The 18212-nt window shown below is 41.6% G+C and overlaps 1 protein-coding gene across 1 annotated transcript; it reads right to left on the minus strand.

Annotated features, from left to right (window-relative positions):
- Positions 1-406: 406 nt before the first annotated feature.
- krt1-c5 (keratin, type 1, gene c5) lies at positions 407-9931 on the minus strand. Its single transcript, XM_058071420.1, has 9 exons — positions 9869-9931; positions 7940-8339; positions 6927-7009; positions 6300-6456; positions 4795-4959; positions 4594-4719; positions 2275-2492; positions 2168-2196; positions 407-1679 (listed from the first exon to the last, which is right to left on the minus strand). Coding segments are annotated over exons 1-9 (1296 nt in total). The 5' UTR covers positions 9871-9931; the 3' UTR covers positions 407-1563.
- Positions 9932-18212: the final 8281 nt, after the last annotated feature.

Below are 18212 nucleotides of genomic sequence, written 5' to 3' on the forward strand. Positions count from 1 at the left end.
TGCCTCTCTAGTTTCGTGCACTTTGCTCAGGAACTGACACACAAAGTCGGCGAAACACGACACCGAGGACACACAAAGGTTAGCTGACACCGCTGTGTGCGCGTACATGTGTGGGTTTCTGTCTGCTCAATGCACAACAATCAGTGTTTTTGTTTTCTTGGTATCAGTCAAAACCAAAAGAAATCTGTCTAGGATGTTAACAGGAGGGCCATTCGGTTGATTTTTGTCTTAATATCTTCTCCGTCAAATACATAGAAGTGTCATACGTTAGGATCCTGAAGGGGTCGGGCTTGCGTGAGCCGGAAGGTGCTTGTCACTGCTGTTTTTCCATGGAGGAAAAGCCAACGTTTTTTTAGCACTAATGCATTTGTGATATTTTTATGCTCTTCCAGATGTTTGAGGGAATTTGACTGTCAAGATGGAAGACCTACACAAAGTATTGGGACTTCCTGGAGAAGGAAAGACTGCATGTACTTCATGTACAGATAAAAGGTAAGGTAACACTACCCCGTATTAGGGCCACATTGGGCGGGGGGAAATAATAATTAGAGATTTGGAGAATAAAGTCGTAAATGTATAAAAATAAAGTTTTAATATTAAGTGTCGGAGGGAAATAGAGCATCGCTCTTCAGGAAGGAAGGAAGGAGACTTTCCTCTCGCATCAGGCAAGCTTTTATTTGTAACGTGGCAGCAAAATAAAGCAGTTGAGCACAACAGATTAAACTCATTATCCCGCCCCCTCCACATGCCAAAGGTCACAAAAGTCCCCCCTTTTCATACATTAGCGTCTTTTGAGGAAAAGATGACTTTTTTTCTCGTATATTTACAACTTTATTCTGGTAAAGTTACAACTTTTTTTCTCGTAAAATGTACAATTTTATTCAGTCAATTTACAACTTTTTATTTATAACTATTATATACTTATATAAATTTATAACTATTGTTCTAAATATTTTTCTTTTCTAAATTTCTGACTTCATTCTCGAATCCTCAGATTATGTAATATTACGACTTTTACAAAAAAGAAATTTGTATTAAAAAAAAATCAAGAAAAAAAATATTTTTTTTTATTTAGGGGGGCTGAAGCCACTGGCTCAAATTATGCTAATATTTGGTCGTAACAGACATAGCCTGAGACCTTTAGCCTTGGGCAAAGGTAATAGTCCGACTTTTTTTCTTGTAATTTTCCAACATTTCTTTTTCTCCAATGTGCCCCCCCTACATACTTTTTTGCAGAACACAAACATTTTCCAGTTCATAAAAATGTAAATAAATGGCACATTTGAAGAATTTTTTTTGTCTTTAAGTGACTTATTCTCAGCTTTTTCTAGTTTTCCTCTTAATGAGCAACCTGTGTAAACGTGAAAAAAAAGTCGGCGCCTCACCAGCCATGAACCTCACCGTACGATTACATTTTTTTAAATTGCAGTGTATGCATGTCAGGAGCTTTTTGGCATGGAAGCACACATGAAAACATCACACGAGAAGGTCTTCCTAGGCCGCAAGGTACTTTTTCATGGGGTGGGGTTGGAGGCTTTAAGTTTGGTGACGGGACAGCTCGACTCATTTTTTGCGCTCCTCAATCTGCTCCACTTCGCTGGACTCGTTCACCACTTTGCCGTTGATCATGGTCTGCGTGACCACCTTGACTATCTTCCTGGTACGCACGTCAGGGTCTTCTGAGGGGCCAGAAACAAAGTTTAGCTGCTTAATGCCCATGAATGTTTATTTAACGGGGATTACACCAAAATTATGACAAATGGTGTCGGGGTGGCCCGTCTCCCGGGGAAGAAGTCATACTTTGGTGCCAATCAACGTCACGGAACCAGGAAGGAGGCTGCTCTTCCCGGGAAACTCCCACGTTTTGCTCTTTTTTTCCCCGACGCCAACATCCACGTCTGTGGGTGTGAAACCTGCTATCGTTTACAATTGTGCCTTAGCACCGTTACAACATTGGTTCTGTGGCTGTTGCGTCGTATATACTTATTGTAAATGACATTTGGTCACAGAGAGCTACATTTCATTTCCACTTTCTCATGTACTCAAGATCATTTTTTTAATTGAAAAGGCTACTTTTTCATCAAGCAGTTCTTAATTTTGTCATCTTAAGCCTTTGTAAAATGCTAACAAAAATGCTAACAAGTGCTTAACGTACGGTACGACTTACTTTTAGGAGGTGGAGGTGTTTCTTTCACCCTGCAGGATGAAAACACAGCAACACACGCGAGTAAGTCAGCAGCAAAGCTCCACCGTCACACAAAGTCTTCTACTTACAGTTCCTCTCCTTCCAGCAGCCTCCTGTAGGTGGCGATCTCCATTTCCAGGTTCTGCTTGATGCGCAGCAGCTGCTCGTAGTCGGTCTTGTTGCGTTGCATGTCCAGACGCAGCTGGGACAGCTCGTCCTCCAGCTGGGTCAGCGTGGCCTGGAGACGCTCCATCTCCAGCGAGTACTTGTGTCCCGTCTCCGCCAGGTTCCCCTCTAGCACGCCTACCTGGGAACGCCACATAACACAGGTAGGCTGATGATCATGGACTTTCACACTTTTGTAATACTGCTTTGCACCTGAGGGGGTGATAGTGAGTCAGGGATTGGACATTGGTGGTTTGTTTTGTTTTTTCATCAGGGGTGTTTAAACTTTTTCCAGCAAGGGTCACATGTCGGAAAATGAAAGGATGCAAGATCCAATTTGATATTTTGTAAAGCAATGCGAAGTTGCATATCAGTCTTTGTCTCCCCCCCACACACATTTTTGCAGTTTTTTTTTTCAACTATTTCAACTATTTTGATTTTCTTTTCAAATCTTGGTTAATTTTTTTTTGTAATTTAATGAAGAGACTTTGTCTGTGTAACAAAACTTTCTTACAAAGATTCCAAAAATAGTAAGACAGACTTCCTTTATTGTCATTGCACAATAACACAGCAATGAAATTGCCAACGAAATGTTGTTGCCTGGCTCCCGTATAATAATAATAATAATAACAATGTGGAGAATAAATAGATCATATCAAATATGAACAACAATGTACAGCGTAAACAGTAATTTGTACAAATAATTTAAATCATTTTTAATTTTGTGACTTTATTCCCATAAACTAATGTATTTAGTTTTGTTTCTCATAGTACTATGACTTTTAAAAAAATTTTTTTTTTTATTTGGGGGGCTTTGGCCCTGCCCTTGGTGGGGGCACAGGTGGTTGTACCCCGCTGCCCTTGAGGAGCCTTCTACCTTAGGTTTGTATATGGCTATATTTGTATATATGTGTGTGTATGTATGAAAAAAATAAAATGACATATTTTTCCTTTAATATTTCAATTCTTTGCTACTAAAATTGAATTTTTTATAATATTAACATAATACTTTTTTTTTTAACAATTTCACAATATTAATATAATATGAGTTTATTCATGTACAATTGTCTATTTTTCTGGTTAAAATATAACTTTTTTCTGTTAATATTTTGACTTTATCCTGCTGTTTGTTTTTCATTTCTGGTGATTTTTTTTTCGACGAAAATTTATTTTCCAATATTTGGCACTTTGGACACCCCTACTGTAAGGCTTTCACTTTCAAACCTCTCACCACTCGAGCAGCAACTGCCAACACAACAACATATCCTTGTGATTAATGTGTGTGTACGCTGAGCAAACATTGATTGAACTATAAGCGTCTCCACTGAGCACCACAATACTCTTTGTCATCATACACCTTTACAGTCACAATGATGGATTGTCACATGGCAGAATGTCACAGCTGTGTACATTTTACACTCTAATGCCACCGAGTCCTACAAGGAGTCCATGACACCTACACAAAGTGGTCTGACGCGTAGAATCTATATATAGAATGAACTCAAGGGCTTCAACTTCTTGTTCTTTTGTGGCTGCCGGAAGCGTCTACAAGATTGAGCACTGGCATAAAGTAACCTACCTATTGCACCATGTGGGCATACAAATAAATGTCTACGCACAATACCCATGCCCATACCCCAAAAAACACCTATCTATTCCAGCCACAAGGCATGCTGGGTAGCCTTTCTCCCAACATTTTGCCATGTTTGTCACATTTTTGTTAGATTGAATCAAATATGTTGAGGAGGTCATCAAAGGAGATGTCCAATGTTGTATTATTCGTATTTCATATGGTTGTTGCAGCTGGACTACCTGGCATGCCTTGCGGGCATTTGGAAATAACAGTTTTAAGTTACGCAGGCTATGTTTACCGCTCAGTTGTTATTTATCACCCATTTAGTAGCTGATTAATGTGATGCGTTAACTTGCTGTCATGTTTTTTGCCCCATCACAAAAAAGGAAAGGCTTCACGACACATCTTGAAATAAAGAAAACGGTCCCCATCTTCCCGCCAGTCAGCTACAGATACGGGAGCTGTGTTTTGTTTTTCTTCAGCCGCTAGGCTAACCTAGCACGATGTTGCTGTTAAAATGTGAGTTTGACGTTACCGTATCTCACGTAGCTAGGCTGGTGTTGCTAACATTAGCGTCCTCCTGTCCCACTCCTGTCGTGTGATACAACGTATGGCGGGCTAAGAGTGGATAAGAGCGCTTCTGGGAGACACGCCCTCTCACGCCACGCACCTGCTTGCGAAGGCTGTCGAGCTCCACCTCCAACGCCTGCAGGAAACGTCGCCTCTCGCTCAGCTCGCTCTGGGCACAGCGCAGGGCCTCGTTGCTTTCCTTCACCTCCGACTGCACCGCCTCCAGCTGCTCACAAACACAACCATCACAATCATATAGATTTGCCTTTTCCTTTTTGAAAAAGGACGACGCTTGGCTGACCTTCTTCAGGTACCAAGCCTCGGCCTCCTCCTTGTTTTTACGTGCGATGCCCTCATACTGGACCCTCAGTTCAGCCATGATGGCACCAAGATCCGGACCCTGTGCCGCGTCCACCTCCACGTTCACCTGCTCGTTGGCCAGACGGGCCTTCAAAGAGCTCTTCTCCTGCAAGATGATCGTAAAAGTATATCACCACATACACTCTCTCTGACCTTGGTTGGACAGAAGCCTGATGTGTGTACCGGTTAAGCCCCCCCCCCCCCCCCCCCCCCCCCCATGTAGCATTGTGTTGTGTGTCTAGCGTTATATGTATACTCTAAGGTGTGTCTGTACACACGTGATCATGTGACGGCCACTTGATATTTTAAAAGCCTCATGACTGTACAAACACCGCGGCTTTGTGTCAACCAACTGATAGTGAAAACAAACATGAGGATGTCATACAGCCGCCATCGCCATAGCTGCGGAAATGGCAAACACACACACATTGTCCCGCTACCGTATGCTTATGCTTGTTTCTACGACACACATGCATTCCGGTTTTTAGTACAATTTCTTTAAATGATACAACTATCTCAAACTCATTATTTTTCCAGTCAAAACAGGCTTTTTATTTTTTTATTTTTGTACAAATTGGGCAAGTTTTTTATTTAATTTAATTTAATTTAATCATTCATTCATTCATTTTCTACCGCTTCTACCGCTTTTCCTCACGAGGGTCACAGGGTTGCTGGAGCCTATCCCAGCTTTAATTTAATTTAATTTAATTTAATTTAATTTAATTTAATTTAATTTAATCATTCATTCATTCATTTTCTACCGCTTTTCCTCACGAGGGTCGCGGGGGTGCTGGAGCCTATCCCAGCTTTAATTTTATTTAATTTTATTTAATTTTATTTAATTTTATTTAATTTTATTTAATTTTATTTAATTTAATCTCCATTTTGGTCAATTTATTATTTCTAAGGTGTGTAATACGTGAGGTAAGATTATTATTCAAGCAGTTTATTTTTAAAATATGACATTATTATTATTATATTAATATTATTGTATTACAGTTAAAAGGTTATTTGTTTTCATTTTTCTATTTACATTTTTGACATTTCTTTTGATATCATAGCTCTAAACTTGAATTTAAAAACGCTGTATTTATTTTTGATATGTAATCGGGATGCCACAAGCCCTGAAAGACGTTTGGAATGGCTCTAAATGCTCGCTTTCAAAAGGCGTGGTCAAACTGCCCCTTTGTGATGTCACAGAGGAGCGCACTTCCTGTCTGTAAGCCTGATAAGCTCTTGTCCTGCCTACACCCCGTCTTATTGTACGCTATGTCGTATATGTATCATAATTTAGCTTCTGCCTCTGTATGGGTGATGAGTAAAGGCCATTCTGTCATTTTTATTTTGTCGATATTGGATTTCATTTAAAGAATAATCTTTTTTCTTATTATTATTGAAACAGTATCTTGCTGCCACATATTTGATTAAAAAAAAAACAAAGTTCACCTCCTCATGATTCTTCTTGAGGAAATAGAGCTCCTCCTTCAGGCTGTCCAGGTCTCCTCGCAGCGTGGAGATAATCTGGTCGTGGTCGGACTTGGCTCGCCTCAGAGCCTGGCAGTCTCTTTCCACAGATTGGCACAGGGTGGCCTCCGCCTCCCACCTGGAGCCACCAAATTATTATTATTATTATAATTATTAACTATTTTTGGGCTCAGTGAAAACTTTCTCATGCACTCCAAATGATTACTAAAGCTTCAAAATATATCGTAACTGCATTGAAGTGCATTTGCTGTTAGCATGCTGCAGTGCATCGTAGGACTTGTAGTCTTGTAGCCGCCAGCGATGCCAAAGATGACGCTGAAGCAGTTAGCGGAGTGTTCCAAGTTCCTTCACATCAGCCCAGAGAACATACCATCAACGCTTTGCGAAATACGTCAACTCAGCGCGGAGCTGCGCCGTCTGTCACTTGTCACTGCTCTCCCATCCGTGGGAATGTGGTGTCATTTCGCAGGCCGGCGGAAAAGTCATTTATTTACATCGACAGGCAGTCTGGCGCTCCCGTGTGAACGCTCAAAGGCGGGTCAAAATGGGCCAACGCCATCCATCCGTGTGTGTGTGCGCCTCACTCACTTGACCCTGAAGTCGTCAGCTGCCAGCTTGGCGTTGTCGATCTCCAGCATGATGCGTGCGTTCTCCAGCGTCCGCTTCCTCACCTGAGGGACGCGACAAAGCGAGTCGGTTAGGTTCAAGGGAACGTGAATGACGGTGTGACCTCAGAATCCAGATTAAGATTCAGAAATATTTTAGAATGATTTGGCGTGCATGAGAAAGCGATCAGGAAAGCTATCCTTGACCACATGGTCATTCATGAAATCATACAATCCCAGACATTTTTTTTTTTTTTTTTTGCACACGGACTACTGTCCTATGGCTATATAGACATGGTATACACCAAAAGCGACACGGCGAGATGCTTTTTCACTTCCTGGCTGCTGCAGAGGGTATTTCACTGGGAAAGATGCAGGTTGTGGTCCTATAAAATGCACTTCTGCCACCATGTGGCTGTTTATTTTGGCTTAAAGCTGCACCGAATGTGCTCACTTCTATTGTGGAGTTGCATCATCAGCTCTTTGTGCCTCTCGTGCAGAAAAAAACTTCTTTGGGAGCGAGCATTCGGGTTAGAAAAAAACATGTCAATACGTCTTTGGTAGCGAATGAGTTGATGAGCATGTTTCACAAGACGCCAGCAACAGAACCAATGTTGTAATGTTGTAACGGTACGGCAAGTGTAACAATCCGGTCAAACGATTGTCATGCATACTCCGTAGCTTAGCATGACTGACTAACAGAATGGATCTAAATAGCATTAGCAGCATGCTAGCTTGTACATACATTACAGCCATCCATCCATCTATTTTCCATGCCGCTTATCCTCACTAGGGTGGTAGTATGCTGGAGTCTATCCCATCTGACTTCACACTGGATGAGACATTTATGCACATTAGCACCCAATAATGTCATCTTACCTTTATGCGTTCCCACGTGGTACCAGCGTGATTGGGACCAAATACGAGGTAAATCACTGATTTGTTGTTTTTTGTTTTGCATGGCTAGATCGAAGCGTAAACCCGACGCACACTGACCTCCTGCCCGATGGCGTGGGCCTGCGCCATCATCCCCTCGATATCGTGGCCTTTGGGCGCCTTCTCCATCATCAGCTGCTTGATCTTCACCTCCAGCTCGGCGTTGGACCTCTCCAGCGAGCGCACCTTGTCCAGGTAGTTGGCCAGCCGGTCGTTCAGACCCTGCATGGTCTCCTTCTCGCTGGCGGCCACCGCCAGCCCGTTAATCGAAAGGCCCGTTCCCAGCAGGTTGAGTCCGTTGCCCACCGAGACGGAACGGGACAGCGACAAGGCGCCAGCGGTGGACAGGGAGGGGATGGGCGGTTTGGAGCGGACGCTGCGCCCGCTGTCCCTCACTGACACGCTGGAGAAGGACGGCTGGCGAACAGAGTAGCTGCGCATGGAGAGCGTGGAGGCCATCCTGTACCATCGGGAGAGAAGTAAGGTAAGCTTGACACCGCCAACCCTCCATTGTTATTGGCACGTTTAGCAGGCACTGACCCTGGTACCTAAAATCATTATCTAAAATACAATTTTCTTTTTTTTTATAAAATGTATTTTATTTGTCTGTTCATTTCAAGGGGGCGGCACGGCGGTCAAGTGGTTAGCGCGCAGACCTCACAGCTAGGAGACGAGGGTTCAGTTCCACCCTCGGCCATCTCTGTGTGGAGTTTGCATGTTCTCCCCGTGCATGCGTGGGTTTTCTCCGGGTACTCCGGTTTCCTCCCACATTCCAAAAACATGCTAGGTTAATTGGCCACTCCAAATTGTCCATAGGTATGAATGTGAGTGTGAATGGTTGTTTGTCTATATGTGCCCTGTGATTGGCTGGGATAGGCTCCAGCACCCCCGCGACCCTCGCGAGGAAAAAGCGGTAGAAAATGAATGAATGAATATTACTAGATTTGATCAGAATGAAATATAAAACACACAGCCGACTGACGAATGGTTGGCAGACTCCGGGTGCCATTCCTAAGTTCTTAATGGATTTGGATGGAATTTTCAGGAATTGTAGGAAATTTTGGGGGACTGGATCCAGGAATTTATTTTAAAGGATTCCTTAAAGGGGACTACTATGCTTATTTTTCAGCCCTTTGTATTGAGTTGTGGACTCCTATAGAGCAAGCTACACACAATAACGTTCTAGTTCTTCTAGAATATGCACCTATTCAGTTGTATTTCTTTGGATTTCGTGCTTCCCGCGAAAACTTTTAATGTATTCCACTATTGTCTATATGTGCCCTGTGATTGGCTGGCGACCAGTCCAGGGTTTACCCCGCCTCTTGCCCGAAGACAGCTGGGATAGGCTCCAGCACCCCCGCGACCCTCGTGAGGATAAGCGGTAGAAAATGAATGAATGAATGTTCATTTCAAGGAAAAAATGAATTTAAAAAATATTTTTTTATTGAACAAGAGATGGTAAACCCACTTTTTTCGCTTTTATGTAAAAAATAAAAAAGTTGACAATAATTACCTTTTTTGGGGGGGGGCAATGAAAAGTTTAAGAAAAAAAGGATAGCGACAAAGTGTGTCCCCCCACCCCCAAAAAAAGGTAATTATTGTCAACTTTTTTATTTATTACATAAAAGCGAAAAAAGTTACTCTCTTTTTCAATGAAAAAAGTATTTTTTAAATTCATTATTGATCACTGAATTGTAATCTGATGCATGTTCAAATGAAATAAAACCATTACCATTACCATTGTCAATAAAAGGGCTATTGTTTGTTTTTTAGGAGGACAAAATGAGAAACATGCTTTTCATTGGACATTCCACCCATTAGAAATTAAAAAACAACATTTTCTGACGTTTTTGGAACACAGCAGGGTCAAACCAAGCAGACCTACCAAGTCCAATCCACTGATGTTACCAAATATGCTTCCCATAAAGGTTCAGCTATGATGTCATTTCTCCTTCAGTCTCATCATATCAAGATATTATAAACACTTACATGATCTTAGTGTTCCGCTATAGGTGGTGCGATGCTGCAGGAAGCCGTCCTCGCTGCTGGACCAGGTTTTTGCAGGTGAGTCCGGCTGCAGAGGATCAGCTCTGTCCCCCCCGCCCATGGGGGCGGAGCCACTGCCGTTTCTGTCCAATCCCTCTTTGCAATAACACCAACCAGGATGGGGATGCAACCTGACTCCCTGGAGGTAAGAAAAAGTAGATGCCGACAGTGCACCTTTAAACATGGAAGAATAGTTCATTGTCAGCAGGATATGACTTAAAAAAACACTTTGAAACTTTATTTCAACCAAAATCCTCATTCAGTTTGTCCACTTTGTCCTGCACACGGATTCCCTTAGACGGTGGACACACAATAGGTCCTCAACAGCCACCTGAGGAGCGGCCCGGCGGGCTGGGTGAGAAATGGGAGCGAGCGGAGGAACAATGAGGGCCAAAGAATGCCAAGAAAGGGAAGACCCCTGAGAAATGGAAAAGGGCGGATCCGGCTGAACTGGAAACCTGGTTTGCATTCACAAACACTCGTTCTATTTGGAGGCCATATTGCCTTACACATCCTGAGAGAAATCTCAATTATGTCTCAGACCCCCCCCCCCCTTCTCCATACAGTATGATACAGTGTACTGCAAACTGCAGGCACAATAATAAACACATCTCTGAAGGCGTTTAAGTCTCCAGGGACGATGGGATCGCCCTTCCTCCAGGCTTTTGCCTGGACCCAGTCACTCTGCCAGAGTGTTGGAGCGCCACCACGTGGCCCTTCATCAAAGCTAAAAAGCCTTTTGGCTCCACAACAGGGGTGTCCAAACTTTGTCCAACAAAGGTGCCATATAGTAAAAAATTAAAGGATGCAATTTGCCATTTAGTGTGAATGGTTCTTTGTCTATATGTGTCCTGTGATTGGCATATGACAGTTAAATATAACAAAGAGTATAATAATAATAGTCCAGGTCCAAGATCAACCGCGGGTGTTGGGATGATCACCATCCCTCTGCTGCAGCGCCTCCACACGGTAGGCCACGTCAGATGTTGTCCGGGGGGGTGTATAGAGGGCGAGAGAGAGAGAAAGAGCGGCAGTCAAAACAGGCAGGGAATATTTTTAACTAAACGCTAAAGTGTAGAAATGAGTCTTAAGTCTGGACTTAAACATTTCTACTGAGGTAGCAGCTCTAATTTTAACAGGTAGAGCATTCCATAGCGTTGGGGCCCGAATGGAAAAGGCTCTAGAGCCCGCATACTTCTTTCTGGCTCTCTGGATTGTCAAAAGGCCGGTGTGTTGTGTAGGTTTCTAGACGGAGCATAGGGTACAATTAGGTCAACCAGATAAGAAGGTGCAACGCATGTCATATTTTGTAAACAAGAAGCAGAACCTTAAAGTCACATCTTAAATGAACTGGGAGCCAGTGCAGGTTGGCTCGTATTGGAGAGATCTGGTCAAACTTACGCGTCCTTGTAAACATTTTGTACTAACTGCAGGCTTTTGAGACTTGCCATGAGAAGGCCACAAAGCAGTACACTTGATGCCCTTTTTAACTGCATTGTAGACATCAAGTCATGGATGGCAGAGAATTTCCTGCAGCTCAACCAGGACAAAACTGAGGTTTTAGTTATAGGTCCTAAAGGCCAGAGAGAGAAACTTTTACCAAAACTACAGGATCTTAAACCAGCCGACCCTGTTAAAAATGTGGGCGTGATTTTTGACTCTGAGCTAAATTTTATCCCACATATCAAAAGTCCGCCCGTTTCTCTCTCAGGCCAGTACAGAGGTGCTAATGCATGCTTTTATATCCTGTCGTTTAGATTACTGTAATGCCCTGCTCTCTGGTCTTCCCAAAAAAAAGTATTTTAAATCTCCATTTATTACAGAACTCAGCCGCACGTGTGCTGACGAGGACCAGAGGGCGGGAGCACATTACACCAGTTTTAAAGTCGCTACATTGGCTCCCCGTCCGCTTCAGGATCGATTTTAAGATTCTCTTACTGGTTTTTAAATGTCTTAACGGCTTTGCCCCTTCATATTTATCTAATCTGCTTTTACCATATCAACCCCTGCGGACCCTGCGGTCCTCCGGCACTGGCCTTTTAACTATACCAAAACCCAGAACAAAAACCCACGGTGAGGCAGCATTTAGCCACTATGGCCCCCACCTGTGGAACAGCCTGCCGGAGGGCCTCAGTACTGCGGAGACTGTTGATATTTTTTTTTAAAGATTAAAGACGCACCTTTTTAATCAGGCTTTTAACTAATATTTTTAAACTTTTCTTATGCTTTTATCTTTTTAGTCTTATTTTATGCTCTTAGTTTTCAGCTTTTAACTCCAGTGTTTCCTCAGGGGGGTCCTCCACACTGGGGGCTGTGGGGGGGTGCCATCCTTGGGTCCCTTCGACCCGGCCGTCTGGGGGTTCCTCCCTTTAATGTGGGGATCCGCCCGTCTGTCGGAGTCGGTGTGATTGCGTGTGTGGGTCTAGTATGGAGGGTGGGAAGGAGGGGCTTTCTTTTGTTTCTTTGTTTTTTCCTTTTAATTGTGGAAATTGTTTTAATTCTGTAAAGCACTTTGTGTTGCATTTCTTTGCAGGAAAAGTGCTATACAAATAAAGTTGATTTGATTTGATACATTACAGTAATCAAGGCGAGACGTGACAAATGCATGGACAAGGGTCTCTGCATCAGAAGTGGATAGAATAAGCCGTATCTTTGCGATGGTGCGAAGATGAAAAAATGCTGTTTTAGTAACATTCTTAATGTGCTTATGAAAAGATCCAAAAGGTCCAATATCACACCCAGATTTTTCACAGTCACTTTGGGTAATGATGCTTTTATCAAAGTTCAGCCAACTGCTGGAACTGGTGGGGCACTGCCCCACAAGGCCCCGATGTAAAATGACCATGTACCATACTCATATACTTCATATTCCTTAAAGCAGTGATTTTCTACCACTGTGCCGCGGCACACTAGTGTACCTTGAGAAACCGTCAGGTGTGCCGTGAGGAATTATCCAATATCACTTTTTATAATTAACATTTATTAATCATCATTTGCAAATATTATGTCAATAGCCATTATGTCAATAGTATACATGGACCCAAATATTCCAATTGCATTTGGTTTATTTGCTCAAACGGAAAGAATTGAACAGGGATGGAATATTCCTTTAACCAATCCAATTGAGGTATCTTGTACCCGCTCAAACGGAAAGTTGTCAGGGTGCGTTCTTCTTCGTGGTGTTTTTCTTCTTCTGTTGTTTATTGGCGGTTGGCAAGCAGCTTTTGTATGCATTAGCGCCATCTGTGGAACAGAATCTAAACCCTTCTATACGCCATTCACAAGTGCAGTTTTATTAACCCTTGTATTATGTTGAAAAAAAATTACATTGATTATGTTGCGGGTCATTTTGACCCATACTGTGTAAATCCACTCAAAACAGTCAAAAAATCAGGTGAACCAATAACAACGTTATTTTAGATCATATAAGCATTTAGAAAAGAGACATACAATACATTTTTAATACCAACACTATGTTTAAGAACTATTTAGTTGAAGTTTTTAGTAGAAGTTTTTCCCTCTTCACAAACACTTTTTTCCATTTAACTTGCCCCATTTTCTCAGATTTTCAATGTTCAACAGTTTCAGTGTTCTCCACATGATGGACAGAATGTAACTATACTGCAGATGTAATTCTTGCATTTCACACAAAAGGTACTGTTTTACTGTCCTCTCGGAAGGGACAGACCTGGCATCTTTTCCGTTTCTTTACACCTGTATCCACTTGATCCTGACCTTTTCAACGACAGCTACAGCTGCTGGGGATTGAGGTGGCCTGGCTCACCTCTGGATCTTGGGAGTGACGAGTGCTTTGCCGAGTTCTTCCAGCAAAAGTCGACGTGGGTACAATTTGCCGGCATTCCACTGCTGGTTGATTTCAGTCCACAGGACATAGGCATTGTAAGCAGACACGTCCACAATGTTGTAGAAAATCACCAAGGGCCAACAAGCAGTCTTGCACTGGCAACTGTATGTTGCTGTGACTTTGTCCAGATTGTCAACTCCTCCTTTGGTGGAGTTGTAGTCCAGGATCATTTGTGGCTTCATGTCTTCTCTTGTGCTCAGAGATGCATCTGTGTGCATCGTGCTCATGACAAGAACATTCTTGTTTCTCTTTGGGCAGTATGAAACAACTGTTGCTTTCTCAGGGAAAGCAAATATTGAGGAATGCAGAGGTCTGCCCTGCATCTTCAGAATTTCACTGGGAAGTTCTGGCTTATTTCTTCCGACTGTTCCCAACATAGTCAGCTTTCTCTTTAGAAGTTCATCTTCGAGGTGGTAGGATGTAAAGAAGTTGTCACATGTGATGTTATGACCTTGCAGCCCTTCACTCATCTCCAGCACCACATGCATCTTCTGATTCTTCTCAGATGCTCTTCCAGGTAGCTTTCCTGCGTATACTTGCATATTCCATGCATAGCTAGATTTTGTACAATCTGGATCATCAATAACATTGTCCTCAGTCTCTGGAAGATCCTCTGACTCTGAAATTTCTTCCTCTGCATCACTATCACAGTTCAATATCTGTGATAAAGTTTCTTCAGCTGTAAACCTTCTGGAGCTCATTTTTGGTGTGCATCTCAAAGAGATGACATGAGAACAGTGACAAGGACAAGGGAGAGAAAGTTCCTCCTCTACACACACCTGGGTCTGAATGGCTCTTCAAAGGCAATCAAAATACAAATAATTGGGCAGTCAAAATAAACTACATCAAAGAGACATGTTTTTTTCTGGATCTGAACAGCTATATACCCACATAAAAGTGTCCGGGTCAAAATGACCCGCAACATCATCTTTGTATACAAACTCAGCACAGACATACCACGACACCTCAGAGTGTCCAAATTTTACACACCAGTTCATGACCCTAGATGAGGAAAAGTCACAAAATTTCATGAAGAAAAAGAAAGGATAACCAGTACTTTGGTCAACTCAAAAACTGAAACGGGTCAAATTGACCCGTAACATAATACAAGGGTTAAAAAAGAAAATATATATCTATATAAAACATGTCCTGAGTTTAATTATAAAATATTAGCAAGATTGAATTTGATCTTTTCCTGTTTAAATTTATCCCGGGTGCGTTCTTTCAGCGTATGCTCAGATATGACGTAACACGCAGATCCAGACGTTCTTCACTTTTAAAAATGGAGGCCAGCAATCGGCACTGGACTAAGCAAAGTCTGTTTTTGATTCAAACTAAATTTATAATAAGACTGGACAGATGAAAAACTGGCAATATGGAGTTATTCCAACAAGTGAAAGAAAAACGTGATGTTGATGTTTACGTTTTACTGCGCATGCCCTATTGACTATTCTCTTTGATTTTCACGGTGCATGTAAACAAGAGATTGGAATATTCCTTTCTATGGATACCATTGTTTCCCGAAAGGTCATTCGGAAAGAGAAAAACTGGTCATGTAAAAACGTGGCTACTGTGGAGTGTCTGTGGTGTAAAGACTGGCAGAGCAATGTAATATTGGTCCGTGTGGCAACACCTACCTTGTTCCTCCGATAGACTTATTGATGCACGTGTGAGGTCGTGGTGACATTTTGTAACATTTTTGGTTAGTGGTGTGCCACAAGATTTTTCCAATGTAAAAAACGTGCCGTGGCTCAAAAAAGGTTGAAAATCACTGCCTTAAAGTGTCAGGCATGGTGAACCATTTAGAGACACAGCCATGTTTACCAGGTTGTTCAGTACGAACAAACCTTGGCCGCCGCATTAAAACGTAAGACGAGCCAAAATGACGCCAGCTCACAAAGACACATATGGCGGCATGCGGAACAAAGCCTCCAAGGGAGGAGGATGATGGCTGACAGTCTTTCAGTGAGATTTTTGTTGACTTGTTACGAGAGCTCATCAGCGAGCGTGAATGCAAGGAGACAAGGGGGCACGGCGCTCTATGCGCTCGTTAGGCGGCCCGTGCTGTAATTGAGCTAGCGCACGGCTCTGCAATCAGGGGCCTATTCATTAGCACGGGGGGGCCCGCTTTCATCTGCAAGCACTCGTGGCTGCCAATCACGGCGGCGGATGCTCGGTGGCGGCGTGATGACAAAATGGCGTGTGTGGGGGAGGGGGATTTATCTCTTGGGGAGGATCGTGCACGCTGAGAGACGAGCTTAAACGCGAGTTTAACCCGGGTGAAACGTGTAGTGCTGGCAGGTGGCCCACGCTGTGTTGGAGATGATAATCATGTCTTCTCTGCAAGACGGCGCCTTTTGTTCTAACGAGGACCAGCGTCGCATTAGCCGAGCAGGTTTCCTCCTGGACTGAATTGATTGGCGCTGATTGCAGCAAAGTTTGACAAGAGTGACATCAGTCGCCCTAGTTAGTTTATTATTTTTTTTTTTTACACAGCACGACTCGACTCTTCTACATTCCTGCACACAATAAATATTTCATTGGATTGATTATCAACATTTCTTTGAATTGAAGCTCTAAAACTTTAATTGTCAACATTTGACAAAATATCCAACTGATTATTATTCTTATTTTTTTTTTGTTATTATTATTTTTATAAATGATATTATTTTATTGATTATTATTATTATTATTATTATTATACAAGACACATTTATTACATACGACATATGACATTTGTAATACTACAAGAATAAAGTTGTGATTTAAAAACAAAAAAATCTGAAATTTAGGAGAAAAAAGTTGTGCATTTATAACAAAACAGTCATAAATTACGAAAATAAAATTGTAAATTCACAAGAAAAAAAAGTCATAAAATTACCAGAATAAAGTCATAAGAATATAATAAAGTTATGAATTTATGTGACATTTATGAGAAAAAAAAAGTCATAATATTACGGGAATTAAGTCGCAAATTTACGAGAATGCAGTTGTCAATTTATGACTTTATTCTCGTAAATTTTAGCGCCATATTGAAGAACAAATCTGAAATTTCAAGAAAAAGTCATACATTTACGTGAAAAAAGGCAGTCGGTTTACGAAAATAAAGAGAATGAATGAAATTTACAAAAATAAAGCCGTAAATGTCTGAGAAAAAAGTCAAAATATCAGGAGAATGAAGTGGTAAGTTGAGGAGAATAAAGTAGTACTATTACGTTTCATTGGTGGGAAATGGAGCGTCGTTCTTCAGGAAGGAAGGAATCTTTCCTCTTACGCCAGTCAAGCTTTTATTTATGGGTTGCACACCAACAGATTAGCTTGTTTACCGCCTTCCTCTGCCTGCCCCTCCATTCAAAAGTTTTCAACTTAGGGGAATTTAAACACCATTTTAGGTGTGAATAACCTAAGTAGTAAGGTAGTTTAAAAAGTCAGGAAAATCAAATTGGAATCTGATGAACTCTGCAATTATGGCCGTGTTGCAGCTCCATTTTGTATGGTAAGCACTAAGTGAATATCCATAATAGTAATATTCTAGCGTATTTGTGCTTAAAGTCAAGGCAATCTTGACACTGATATCAAAGGTTACATTTCATCAGTTATATACATCAGTTTTATCATGAAATGTTTGGCTTCATAACTACAATATAAGTAGTGTCTTCTATTACTGTCAATTTTGTCACAATATAATAAATTACAATTAAACATTTTATTAAAAATTTTGTTTACATTAATTTAATGTTGCTATTTTTGTATTATTTTTACACATAGTTTTTATTATAATTTTTTAAATATTTCTCTTTAAAAAATCCCTCTCATTAGACAGAATGTGATGTATATACTATATTTTTTAAAAACAACAACAATATTCTGCATTTAAAAGCTCATCATTCATTGTTACTCTAGCAAAGGGGTGTCCAAAGTGCGGCTCAGGAGCTATTTGCGTCCCGCAGCTGTTTTTTTTATTGGCTCATTGCACAATTGATTTGACAAAAAGCTCAATTTAAAAAAACGCAAATACGGAGAAATTTAGCATTAAGGCCCCCCCCCCCCCCCCCCACTATTTGAGAAGCACCGGCCTAATATAAGCTAAAAAAGAACATTGCCATGTGAGGCCAATCAGCTTGTATTGATCACTAAATTGGACATGATGCGCGTGTTTGTCATTAATTGTCTTCGGTGACGGTACGTCGCCGTTATTAACCTCTGACCTTTCGCACCGCTAATTTGTGTAATGCTCTCTGAAGATGGACGCCGACACCAAACATAAACACACCTCGGGTGCTTTATTGGAGCTTATTTACAACATCTACTGTATGTACAGTCAAGACACATTTTCAAAAGTGCTGAGATTTTCTTCCGAATAAATAAAAGCGTCCGTGTTCTCACAACAACACAACAACAGAGCAGAAGCTGCAACAATCT

Source organism: Doryrhamphus excisus, chromosome 4 (genome assembly GCF_030265055.1).
Source record: "Doryrhamphus excisus isolate RoL2022-K1 chromosome 4, RoL_Dexc_1.0, whole genome shotgun sequence".
Lineage (NCBI taxonomy): Eukaryota > Metazoa > Chordata > Actinopteri > Syngnathiformes > Syngnathidae > Doryrhamphus > Doryrhamphus excisus.

Bases quoted from the DNA above. Each gene is read 5' to 3' on its own strand.
- krt1-c5 (XM_058071420.1), bottom strand. The intron at 6,457-6,926 runs GTGAGTGAGGCG...TGGTGGCTCCAG, and splicing joins GCTGACGACTTCAGGGTCAA to GTGGGAGGCGGAGGCCACCC. The intron at 4,960-6,299 runs GTGAACTTTGTT...ATCATCTTGCAG, and splicing joins TCAAGAAGAATCATGAGGAG to GAGAAGAGCTCTTTGAAGGC.